Source organism: Tursiops truncatus, chromosome 1 (assembly GCF_011762595.2).
Source record: "Tursiops truncatus isolate mTurTru1 chromosome 1, mTurTru1.mat.Y, whole genome shotgun sequence".
In the NCBI taxonomy this organism is placed as follows: domain Eukaryota; kingdom Metazoa; phylum Chordata; class Mammalia; order Artiodactyla; family Delphinidae; genus Tursiops; species Tursiops truncatus.
Window position 1 is genome coordinate 79,976,270 of NC_047034.1, and position 13,042 is coordinate 79,989,311.

General features: G+C 37.0%; 1 protein-coding gene across 5 annotated transcripts in view; it reads left to right on the forward strand.

Moving 5' to 3' along the window:
* The window catches only part of SPAG17 (sperm associated antigen 17), a 172,559-nt gene that overhangs the window by 22,279 nt on the left and 137,238 nt on the right, over window positions 1–13,042 (forward strand). For all 5 annotated transcript variants that reach the window (XR_012333560.1, XM_073809001.1, XM_073809010.1 and 2 more), the window contains 7 exons: window positions 300–387; window positions 597–709; window positions 5,366–5,503; window positions 5,592–5,705; window positions 6,296–6,446; window positions 9,869–10,096; window positions 10,192–10,407. Coding sequence is in view for 4 of the 5 variants with exons in the window: in XM_073809001.1 (XP_073665102.1) it covers window positions 300–387; window positions 597–709; window positions 5,366–5,503; window positions 5,592–5,705; window positions 6,296–6,446; window positions 9,869–10,096; window positions 10,192–10,407 (1,048 nt within the window). In the remaining variant the exon portion in view is untranslated. The remainder of the gene's footprint in view (window positions 1–299; window positions 388–596; window positions 710–5,365; window positions 5,504–5,591; window positions 5,706–6,295; window positions 6,447–9,868; window positions 10,097–10,191; window positions 10,408–13,042) is intronic.

Below are 13,042 nucleotides of genomic sequence, written 5' to 3' on the forward strand. Positions count from 1 at the left end.
CCAGAGTGACACAGAAGAGAAGAGAAGATGCCCCATCTTCCCATCTCTTTCCTGGAAATTTCTCAGTGGGCTCTGTTAGGAAAAACTGAAAACTTCTTTTCAGTTTTCATTAACTTCTTTCCTTCCTCAGACAAAACCCATTTATTTGATCCTAATATTAGCAAATGATTTTGTGGTGTGAACATAATCATACAATCTCAGAATCCCGGAATCCCGTCAGAGTCCCATCATACCAGCATTGGATGAAAGCATCTCTCAGCTGGAAGTTTCAATTGTTTTTTTAATTATTCTTATTTTAGCCCCCACAAACTGTTGCTGTAACCCCTGGAAAGAAGAAAACACAACAATATGAAGAGCTGCAAGGTCCAGCTGCACCACCACCACCAGGCATGTATGAAACCTGTTGCTGGAGGATCAGTGCCAGGAGCTGGTGCTTTGAGGAGTGACTGTCCTTGGTGTCGCTTTCACATCTCTTTCCACCTCAAGATCCTACATTTATCAGTGCATGATCAGAGTTTGAATCTGTGGATGAAATTTTGATGGGAGTAACGGAGAACACATCTTAATTGAACAGTGGTATTTTGTATCTTTTACAGTGGCTTCCGTCATCACAAATGAAGTAGACATGCGATATTACAATGATTTGCTGAATCCAATTCCGGAAGAATTCATTTCTGTGCCCTTGATACTGCATTGTATGCTGGAACAGGTAAGTGGATACACGCTGAAGCTTTCTTCCCAGGTGGGCAACCTTGAGTCAATCACTTCATCTCTCTTTGCTTCTGGTTTTTTTGTTTTTTAACTGTTTTAAAATTACGCTCATAATACCTGAATGCATTCTTCTTTGCAAAGATTAGAACATTTTAGATAAAGCTAAAATCTGCTTTATCAGCTTCAATCCTCTTTTTCTTGCTACATTTTGGAATGATTTTATATAACATTTGCTGAAGTTTTGGTAGGCATATCTTTAAAACTATCAGGTGTTGTTTTAATGAAAGAAAAGAGAGTTGGGCAGGTGGGTGGGGTGGTAAATGGTCCTCAACTGCATTTAACATTTCTTTTACACTTGTCGATTTTTTTTTTTTTTTTTTTTTTTTTTTTATGGTACGCGGGCCTCTCACTGTTGTGGCCTCTCCCTTTGTGGAGCACAGGCTCCAGACGCGCAGGCTCAGCGGCCATGGCTAACGGGTCCAGCCGCTCTGCGGCATGTGGGATCTTCCCGGACCGGGACACGAACCCGTGTCCCCTGCATCGGCAGGCGGACTCTCAACCACTGCGCCACCAGGGAAGCCCAGTCATTCATATTTTTAAATGAACATGTCCATTTTATTTGTTTTCAATGTCATAAAAGTTCTTTATTCACTAATATACATTGAAAAGTTTTTCTCTGTATCTAGTTATGTTCCTTTCCTATGCCTGATGTTATTTATTGGTGCCCTCTTTTTTTGATCATGAATGCAATTGTATATCGATTATTGATGTCTTTTCAAAGAACCAGCATTTTTTTTTTAACGTCTTTATTGGAGTATAACTGCTTTACAATGGTGTGTTAGTTTCTGCTTTATAACAAAGTGAATCAGTTATACATATGTTCCCATATCTCTTCCCTCTTGCGTCTCCCTCCCTCCCACCCTCCCTATCCCACCCCTCCAGGCGGTCACAAAGCACGGAGCTGATCTCCCTGTGCTATGCGGCTGCTTCCCACTAGCTATCTACCTTACGTTTGGTAGTGTATATATGTTCATGCCTCTCTCTCGCTTTGTCACAGCTTACCCTTCCCCCTCCCCATATCCTCAAGTCCATTCTCTAGTAGGTCTGTGTCTTTATTCCTGTCTTACCCCTAGGTTCTTCATGACATTTTTTCCCTTAAATTCCATATATATGTGTTAGCATACGGTATTTGTCTTTCTCTTTCTGACTTACTTCACTCTGTAGGACAGACTCTAGGTCCATCCACCTCATTACAAATAGCTCAATTTTGTTTCTTTTTATGGCTGAATAACATTCCATTGTATATATGTGCCACATCTTCTTTATCCAGAACCAGCATTTTGTTTCACTGATCCACTCCTTTTTACTTTTTATGAATTTCTTCATTTATCTTTATTATTTCCTTCTTCCTACTTTGTTTGGGTTTATTTCGTATTTCACTTTTACTGAAAGCTCACTTTGTTTATTTTTAGTCTATTTCACTTTACCTAAGGCTATGCATTTCCTTTTGAGTATTTCTTTGGCTGCATCATGATGCTTTCAATGTATTCAGTTCTAAATCTTTTAATTTCCACTGTTTATTGTCCATTTCTAATTTTATTGCATTATGGTCAATAAGCATGATCTGGATGTTAAAAATATTTTTTAATTTCCTGGGCTTCCTGTGTGACCTGGTGTACATCGTCAGTTCTCGTGAGTACTATATATGCATTTGAAAAGAATTTGCTGTTAATTAACTCATTTAATCCTTAGAGCAGCCCTATGGAGCAGGAACTATTTTTATTCCCTATTTCTCAGAAAAGGAAACTGAGGCCTAAAAAGTAAATTATCCAAGTAGTAAGTGACAGAAACCACTTTTGAACCTCATCAGTCTAAGTGGAAAAGTATTTTGATAGCATTGCTCTGTTGTGGTCTTCCCTTCTAACACTGCTGATGAGAAGTCTGATGTCAATCTGATACTTTTTCCTTTGTAGGTAATCTATTTTTTCTTTCTGGTAGTTATTAGAGTTTTATCTTTTTCTTTTTTTTTTTTAATATCTTTACTGGAGTATAATTGCTTTACAACAGTGTGTTAGTGTCTGCTTTATAACAAAGTGAATCAGCTACACCTATACATATATCTCCATATCTCCTCCCTCCAAGGCTATGTATAGTTATGGCTTTGTTTTTTCATTGCCTCTGTGATCTAAAGGATTATAATCTGGTTTCTGACCACATTCTGAGTTAAATCAAAATTCCTTGTGCTGGTCCATAAAGACCCTAAAAATATGGTTCTGGGATGTTTGTCATCTCATCTCCTGCCCCCCATCTCTCTCCCTCTCTCCCACTCTCTCTCTCTCACTACTGGTCATCTACATAGACCTTCTGGTTTTTCCTCACATTCACTAATTACACCTTAGTTTTTTTACACTAACTTCTCTTCCTAGAAAGTTTTGTTCCCACATGTCTGTCTGCCTGGTGGATGGATACTCCTTGTCATTCAGTCCCCAGTGAAAGTGGCATTTCTGAGATAGGCTTTCTCTGACCACCTGATCTAAAGAAGGCCCACAACAACACAGAGTGCTCTCTACCATTTCACCTTGTTTTATTTTCTTATCAACAACTGCTCTTTAAAAAAAGGAAAATGTTTATTTCCTTTATGTATTATCTTCTTCTCACTAGAATGTAAGCTCCATGCAAGCAGGGACCTAATCTAGTCTTGTTCATTGCTCTCTGCTCAGCACACAGTAACCACACCTAGCCCATAGTAGACCCTGAATATATATTTGTTCAATTAAATTATATCTTCAAATATTATTTCTTTTAATTTATACTAATTATTATTAGACAGATGTTGGAATTTCTAGTTTTTACCTCCATGTATTTTAAATTTTCTTTCAATTTTACCCCTTTGGGAATTTCAGCTTAACTTCCAACTAATTTATTCTTAGGTGGAGTCTAGTCTGCTACTGAAGTTTTGTTTCAACAATAACATTTTTAATTTATAAATTCTCTAATTTCTTTTTATAACTGTCCTTCTTATTTCATGTATGTAAATATTCCTTTATCTCACTGAATATTAAAATAGTTTTAGACTCTAATCATCTCTTACCTCCAGCATACACTTTTATGCTTGTTGACTTCTTTAGTTTTCTAACCAATTAGGTAAGCACACTCATATTTGCCTTTAATTACCCTGTAAGGCTTTTGGAAGATCAGTAGTTTTATTATATCAATAAATTTGTAAAAGTTTAATAGCCCTATATGGCTTACAGTATCATTTTAGTTATCTTAATCTTACTTATTTTATTCAACTCAACTCAAAGCAACAAATATTTATTAACCATCCACTGTTTTCTGTGTACCAAAGGGGACAGTTGATGAGCTCAGTGCCTGACACATAGAAGGCTCCAATAAGAGATACATGTTGACTGAATAAGTGTTTGATAATAAAGAGATGAAAAATTGAAATATAAGAGGAATCGTGTGGGATTTTATAGGAGGGGATATTAGAGTTTAACATTTCAGAGATGGAACAGTTCTGCATGGTCTCTTGTGATTGGAGTGGGTCCAAGAGATGGTAGGAAGAGAGAAAGTGGAGACAGGAGTGACTCTTTTAAAAGTAATGTGTTGATAAACAGTAAAGAGTATACAACTATTTTGTTATTGTTCTCAACAGGGGGGTTTGCCTCCCAGGGGACATTTGGCAACGTCTGGAGATACTTTTGGCTGCCACAACTGGAGGGGTACTACTGGCATCAAATGGGGAGAGGCCAGGGATGCTGCTAAACATTCTGTAGTGCACAAGATAGCCCCCATGACAAAAATCTAGTCCAAATGTCTTTAAATTTCAAGGTTGAAAAATCCTGTAGAGCGGTGTGAAATCATAGCGGGTGATATTGGTATTGAAGGTGAAGAGAACAATTATAAATTAGGTGCCTATCTTGATTATATTTCAACTTCTTGTTTACCACGTAAAATTGAACAAGGCATTTAATCTTTCTAGGCCTCACTTCCTCCATATTAAGAAGAATATTACCCTTTACTGATCTCACCATGTATAACTTTTCTATCTTAAGGACTTGACCTGAACCCCAGTTCCTCCCAGTAAGCAGCCTTGGGCTTGGGCCAGGCACATAATTTCCCTCACCCTAATTCCATTTCTGTAAATAGGAAAATAATAGCTACTCAGCACTATTGCTGTGAGGCTTATGAGATGATGTATGTGAGGGTGGCCCACACAGTGCTTGGCATGTGGTAGGCACTCAATAAATACTTATTGAATCCAAAGATGTGAGAGCATAGTTTTGAGTCCTTTAAAAGAAAGAGTAAATCATTAAGAAAAATTATATTAATATTGTTAGTTTGATTTCTACCATGGTAAAATTTCCTGTTTACCATTTGCATTTTGTGTTATCTATTCTAGTACATGTATGAAAATTATATATACTTTAATAATTTAATATATATAATTATATATAAATTAATGTTTTAATGGATTATAAACTTTTTCCCTTTTACTTTGGTAGTCACTGGTAATTACACTGCCACTTTGTATAATCACCAAACTTTTTGGTAGAAACTGCCTTGTTTTTACTAAAAGCAATGGAAATACGTGACTATCAGTAAGGAACTGACTATTAAACTGATTCCTCCCAACTCTTTATGTCAACAGGTTGTGGCAAGTGAAGAAGACCTTGTCCCACCGAGTCTGGCGGAGCCGCCTCCCAGAGCAGATGGGCTGGACCACACAATTGCAGCTCACATCATGTCCATCCTGCCCTCTCTCTGTCTGACAGAGAGGGAGAAAAAGGTCAGATGGTGTGAGAAAACCAAAAAGTGTGTATGCTTTGAAAAGTATGAACTCTCTCTTTACATCAATATTGTTTTAATTTGAATAGAATCTCCATGAAATATTCTTACCTGAAGAGGAAAATGAAAGCAAACCAGTGCCCAGAGGCCCTCTCCTACTGAACTATCACGATGCCCTCGCCCACAAGAAATATGTGCTAAAGGTAATAAGTAACCAGGTTACCCTGAGGATAATGGATGCAAGAAATCTCATTAGTAATTATTCAGTTGAAGAAATCTTAATGAGATAGCTTTACCAATGCTAATTACCAGTAATGTGCGAAGTAGATACCTGCTTGCAAAGTAAGATCTCAGAAAATGGAAATGAATAAAGGAGAAATTACATCAGCAAAGAAAACTGGCCTAAATACAGAGGTCCAACGGACCATTAAATTGATTGCGACTACACCAAATTTGCATTAAAGCCTTGCTTTATACATCTGCTAATATGAAAAAACTAGTGGAGGCCAGAAAAGGATCTCAGAAGGGAGGGAGGAATACATTTGAGACTTTGGCAGTTTGTCACTGTGAATGAGGAATCCATCATTTGTGTGCACCAAGAACCTCTGGCAAAGTGAGAACTAGCTTTTTTGACCTTCAGCAAAATACCAACAGTTTGTCTTCCCCAATTACCATTGATTTCCCCTGTTCCCAAATAATGAGAGCAAGGGTATCATGTTTTGCCTTCTCCATATGCATAAGGCACTTGACAGCTTATTTTAATGTCTTCTGTCATGTTGCTCTTTTTCATCAGGATCTAAAGAATTTTGACCTGGTTCAAATTGAGCAGAAGATGCAGTCTAAGTTGCCACTGTGGGAATTCCTTGAATTCCCTCTGCCCCCGCCATGGAACAGCACGAAACGTCTAGCTACAATTCATGAGCTCATGCACTTTTGTACAAGTGGTGAGTACATTGCTTTGTCGTAGCTTAAGTTCGTTCATTTATGGTCACGTGTGCCTCTAACGATTACACCCCCATCTGCAAAAAGTATTTTGATTATTGACCTTTCAGAGGCTGGGGTGGGTATTTTGATTGACTGCACTTTTCTTATCTTGAATAATATCATTAGCAGTAGGATGATAGCTGTGATGCATAGCATTCTTCAATCTGATGCCCTGGCTTTTCTTTTCACTGTTTCTACAAGCATAATCCCCTTCTTTATTCCTCCTCCCTGCCTCCCAGTCCCACATCCCCTCATTGACATCATTGGAGATGACATGGTAGCCCCCATCCTGGTTAAGAGGAGAACTTAGAGCGCCCCCTGTGGTGTGGTGCTGAGAGTGTTAATACCAGTTCACCTCCTCTCAAAACATGAAGGGCCATTTTCTGCTCTTTGAGGACAGTGGAAAGAGGGGTCATTAAAAATATCTAAAATCAGCTTCTTATTGCAGAGTTCATGGGAATTTTATGATATAGACAATCATTTCCTAAAACATATACTATTTCCACTTGAGGCAATAAGCAAATGCCTTCCTGCTTATAAGAAGAAATATGAAATTACATAGACATTTTGATTTGACCTAGAAAAGAAAAAAGCATGTGCAGATTCTTCCTTCTCCTTTCATTTCTAACTCTAAGCAAATTATGAAATATTTTAATCTTGATTTTTTTTTCATTTTTTCAGCAGGCTTAGTAATAGAAAAAGCTAAAATTTTTAATACTGCCATGCCTTCACCTCATGGAAATGTGGGGTGTAGCCTAGTGGGCCTGGGTATGTCCTGTCTGTTGTTTACATAATCACCCTCTTCCTGGTGTTCTGAGAACATCTGGCCTTTACCTCCATCCTGCCACACTCCTATTCTCCTTCTGCCCTGTGATATGATTTTATTCTCTCTCCACCTCAGTTCTGCCCTCCGCAGCACAGGATTCTTGGGGTTTTTTTTATATGAACAAGCACATTTATTGAATCATTTTTTTACAGTAGCAAAATACTGGAAACAAGTTGAATGGCCATCAGAAGCTCTCATTAAAATATCAGAAACCTATGTGGTACAAAATCATGCGACTTAACAACAGTGGGGCATATCTATATCGTGATGTGGAACAGTCTCCCAGATAATTAAGTTAAAAAAGGAAAGGAAACGAAAGATAAGAAGAGGATGATTCGTATGCTCACATTTGCTTTTGTCTTTTATGGGAGGATATGTACACATTCTTTTTTATACAATTTTTAAAGGTCACACTCCAGTTACTACAAAATATAAGCTATATTCCCCATGTTGTACAATACACAAGATTCTTGTTTGTGTTGCCACCACTGAAACTGCCCACATATCTTGCTCCCATATCCCATCCCAAACCCTTGTCCCTCTGCCTCTCCTCCTTTTCTCTTTCCTCATGCTTAACAAGTCGAAAACCAAACTCTTGATTTCCTCAAAACATGTCCCTTCATGGTCCTCCTTATTTCAGTAAATGGTGACTATTTTCTACCAAAACCTTGGCGTCATCCCTGGTTCCTCTTTTTACTCACGCCCCACAACCAATTCCACCACATCCCTCACTACCAGCCCAGTCCAGCACCACCTCTCACTTGGACTATTTCGATAGCTTTCCAGTTGGTCTCCAGGCTTTCCCCGTTTTATCTACAGTCTTTTCTTCACACAATAATGGGAATGACCCTTCTAAAATGTCAGTCAGATCATGTGCCTTCTTAGCCCAAAACCCTCTAGTGATCACCCATTTCCCTCAAAGTATTAATAAAATCTAAGCTGTTCTGCCGCCCACTTTTGGAGCTCATCATCTGTCAAGCTCTCGTTGTTCTACTCCACTCTATCTGGTTGGCCTTACTGTGATTCCTTGGACAAGTCACTTGCACCCTTGCCTCCATCTTTGCATTTGCTCTTTTCCAGATATCGATATGGCTCCCCCACTTCTTTCACATTTTTGCTTTACTTGTTCAGAGGGCTTTTTGCTGGCTACCTTATATAAAATAGAAGCCTCTCCCCAACCATTATCACTTCTTATCCCCTCACCTGGCTTTATTCTTCTTATCATCTCTGATACAGGATACACTTATCTGTTTATTCTGTTTCTAACTGCTACAATGGGTAATCCATAAAATCAGAAGTTCATTGATTTGTTTACTGCTGTGGTCCCTTTACTAAAGTCACTGGCAACTAGTAGGTGCTCAAAAAATATTTGTGAAATGAATGAATGAACAAACTTAATTCTGTCACTTTTAACCACTTTCCTGTCTCTCTTCTGAATTTCCTTGTATTTTTTCCAAAAGGAACCTTCCCGCTGCCCTCACCTCTGTTGGAGAGGAAGTGTAGGTGACCTCTGATTCATTGATCTGTCACTGTCATTTCGCCTTCCCTCACTGAATTCCATGGTTATTTGTTAACACCTACCTCCCACCTCTATCTTCAACTTCTAAAGCACAAGAACCAAATCTTTTCTTTAAATCTCAGGCAAAGAAAAATACATAGAGTACAAAGCCTAAGACATAGAAAACAAAAACAGGTGAGTGAGTGAATGCATGAATAAATGCTATAAAAGAATAAATACACAAGTTAATATAGCCCCTTGAAGGCTGATAACCTTTAAAGTAAAATTATGAAAAGTACTGTACCAGTTCATTGGGTGGAAAGAGGCCTTTTCTTAGCCTGAGTGAACAGAAAAGCCTACTGAACATAACAGCCTATGTTAGACTTGAGTGAGTGATTTCTCTGTTTTAAATTACAACCACAGCAAAAGGTGCTTTTGCTTAAAAATGACGTTTTCTTAATTTATTTATTGAAGTATAGTTGATTTACAATTGTGTTAATTTCTGCTGTACAGCAAAGTGGCTCAGTTATACATGTACATTCTTTTTTACATTCTTTTCTGTTATGGTTTATCCAAGGATATTGAATGTAGTTCCCTGTGCTATACAGTAGGACCTTGTTGTTTATCCATTCTATATGTAATAGTTTGCATCTACTAACCTCAGACTCCCAGTCCATCCCTCTCCTCCCCCCTCCCCCTTGGCAACCACAAGTCTGCTCTCTATGAAAAATGACAAGTTTTAAATATATTCAACCAATGTGATACCCCGGAAAGTCCATGTGAATTAATCTGGACACCTAATATTCATTCAGCTACGAAGCAGTTTGTGAGCGTTATCTTAATAAATTATATCTTGATTGTGCAGCTTTCTTATTATTAGTTACCTTTGGTATTTGTTGCAGAATTGTGGAGCCTGTGTGTAAAGTCAGGTCAACACCCATCATGGCGTGACTCCTTTGTCATTTTGGTGGACTGACTCCCTGGTTGTCCCTCTTTTAGCCCTGTACCATGTGGTAATAAAGAGCATTCCTAGCAGCACTTGTCCTACTTTCTTACAGAAGTCTTGAGCTGGAATGAAGTAGAGCGAGCCTTCAAAGTGTTTACTTTTGAGAGCCTGAAACTCTCTGAGGTTGATGAAGAAGGGAAACTAAAACCTTCTAGAATGATGTATGGGACAGATTCTGAGATGTTCAACATACCATGGGACAACCCTGCCAGATTTGCTAAACAGATAAGGCAAAAGTACATCATGAAAATGAATACCCAAGAGACCAGACAGCGAACAGGTACAGTGCCTGGAAGGAACAAAAAGTAATCTCGCATTGTATGATTGTCCATTTGTCTAGCATTGTATCTTATGGATCCTCTCTACACTGCCTAGATAGTGGAATCAAAGACAGAGTTTTATTTCTGGATCAGAATTGGTCAACATCTATGCAAGATGATGAGATCAACAAAGAACCTTCCTATCCTAGTCAGCCTGATACTAACAATATGAAGTATTCTGACCTGGATAATAGGAAATCCTTAGACTCTGATTACAGAGAACCATCAGAGCAGAAAAGCTTGAAGTCGCAGCTCCAACCTGAGCCTTTGAGTAAGTAAACTTGTGTCTCTGTGTGTGTACATGTGTCTATATGTGTGTGCGTGCGTGTGTATAGACGCTACTAGAGAATGTATAAACCAAAAAAAAAAAAAGATTCAAGATGCATTATTTAAATGCCTCCCTATTTCAGTTGAAAAACTGTTTAATATCTAAATTATTTGGTTAATTAAACTTTGTTACTGAGTGTTGTTAGTCCTCATTATTTTAAAAAAAAGTTTTTATTGAAGTCGAGTTGACTTACAATGTTTCTGATATGTAGCAAAGTGATTCAGTTATATATATATATATATATATTCTCTTTCAGATTCTTTTCCTTTATAGGTTATTACAAGATATTGAGTATAGTTCCCTGTGCTATACAGTTGGTCCTTGTTGTTTATCTATTTTATATATAATAGTGTGTATCTGTTGATCCCAAACACCTAATTTATTCCTCCCCTCCCCAAGTTTGTTTTCTATGTCTGTGAGCCTCTTTCTGTTTTGTAAATAAGTTCATTTGTATCATTTTTTAGACTCCACATATAAATGATATCGTATATTTGTCTTTCTCTGTCTGATTTACTTCATCTAATGTGATCTAGGTTCATCCATGTTGTTGCAAATGACATTGTTTTATTCTTTTTTATGGCTGAGTAATATTCCCGTGTGTGTGTGTGTGTGTGTGTGTGTGTGTGTACCATATCTTCTTTATCCTTTCATCTTTCAATAGACATTTAGGTTGCTTCCACGTCTTGGCTATTGAAAATAGTGCTGCTATGAACATAGGAGTGTGGGTATCTCTTTGAATTATAGTTGTGTCTGGATACGGTATATGCCCAGGAGTGGGATTGCTGTATCCTATGGTAGCTCTATTTTTCGTTTTTTAAGGAACCTCCATACTGTTCTTCATAGTGGTTGTACCAATTTCCATTCCCACCAACAGTGTAGGAGGGTTCCCTTTTCTCCACACCCTCTCCAGCATTTATTATTTGTAGAGTAAGTCCTCATTATTTCAACCTTTTTTTTCCCAAAATATAAAACCTCTTAGTCCACTCTTACCTTCATAAATGTAGTACAGTGAACATAATTAAAACTTTCATCATTAGTATTTTACAAGGCTATTGTGATTATTTGCAAAACTTATTAAAAATTACCTGCAGTAACATAATGAACTGCCCAGTGCAGAGCTTGGTACAAAATCAGTGCTCAGTGAACATCAGTTCCCTTCCCTCCTCCTCATGGCTTAGGCAGTTACTCTCATTCTAGAATAAAGCATAATAAATATTGTTGTATTAGGAGGTATAGAAGCATAGAAGAATATTAGGCTAAATTTTTATTGAGCTGTCTTACACACAACTGATTAATTTCTTAAAATACACTTCTGTTATGTCCCTGCTTATAACCTTCAGTGGCTCCCTACTACCTGCAATATAGAACCCAACTTCTTGGCCTGCTTTACGTGCTTCTTCAGCAGTACCAGATTACTTTTCCCAAACCCTTTCTACTTTTTCCCTTTTGCTCACTTATCCTATGCTCTAACCAAACAGAATTAGGCCCTATTTCCTCTAGGCAGCCTGCTCTTTTCAATCTCTGTGACTTTTCCCCACAATACCCTCCAACTAGAGTTCTCTTTTTGATTATTATTAGGTTTGAATGGTACCTCCATGAAGCTTTGTTACATGTGTATACCAGGAAATGCCTCCCTTACCATTCCATATGGTCATAATTAATCTATGCTTCCTTTATGGCATCAGTTATCATTTCCTATTACTTACTACCATTATTCATATGCCTATATTAAGGCCTCCTTAATACTATAGCTTTTTAGAGGTCATAAGTATGTTTATCTTAAAAATATTAATCATATACTACATCAGAAAACAAGTCCTAAAACAAATTTTCACAGATCAAAACTACAGAGTATGCTCTCAAACCACAAAGAAATTATGGAAAATATAGATGCAATAGGTAGAACAAATAAAATGAAAAAGTTTAGTTCTTTGAAAAGATTTTTTAAATTGAGAAATTTTTTTACAAAAGGCTGATCACAAAAAGAAGCATGAATAACCATATTAGAAATAAAGCTGTATCAGGAATAAAAATATTAGGAATAAAGAAATGGACTTCCTTTTAATCCTATAAAAATTTAAAAGACAGTAAAAGGATATAAACAACTTTATTCCACTAAGCCTAAAAATGAAATGAGCAAATTACTAGAAGAGTATAACTTACTAACATTCACTCAAGAAGAAATAGAGAACCTGAATAGTCTTGTAACTATTTAAATAAATTAAATCAATAATTTAAAATCTTCCCAAATAATGTCATTGGCTAGTGATATTCAATGCTCAAAAAAAGAAATAGTTCTAAGCTTAACAAAAATTAATTCCAGGAACTATAGAAGGGGTATTCTCTCCCACTCATTTTATGAAATTAACATCAGCCTTATAATAAAACTGTCAAAGATAATACAATAAAAGAAAGTTATAAATCAAAGTTATTCATGAATATATAGGCCAAAATCCTGAATAAAACGTAAGTAAACTGATCTAGCAATATACAAAATGATAATAATCAAGTACAAGTTTTTATAACAAGATTGAAGGAAAAAACATACATTGTAAAATCAACATCATTTATCAATTAA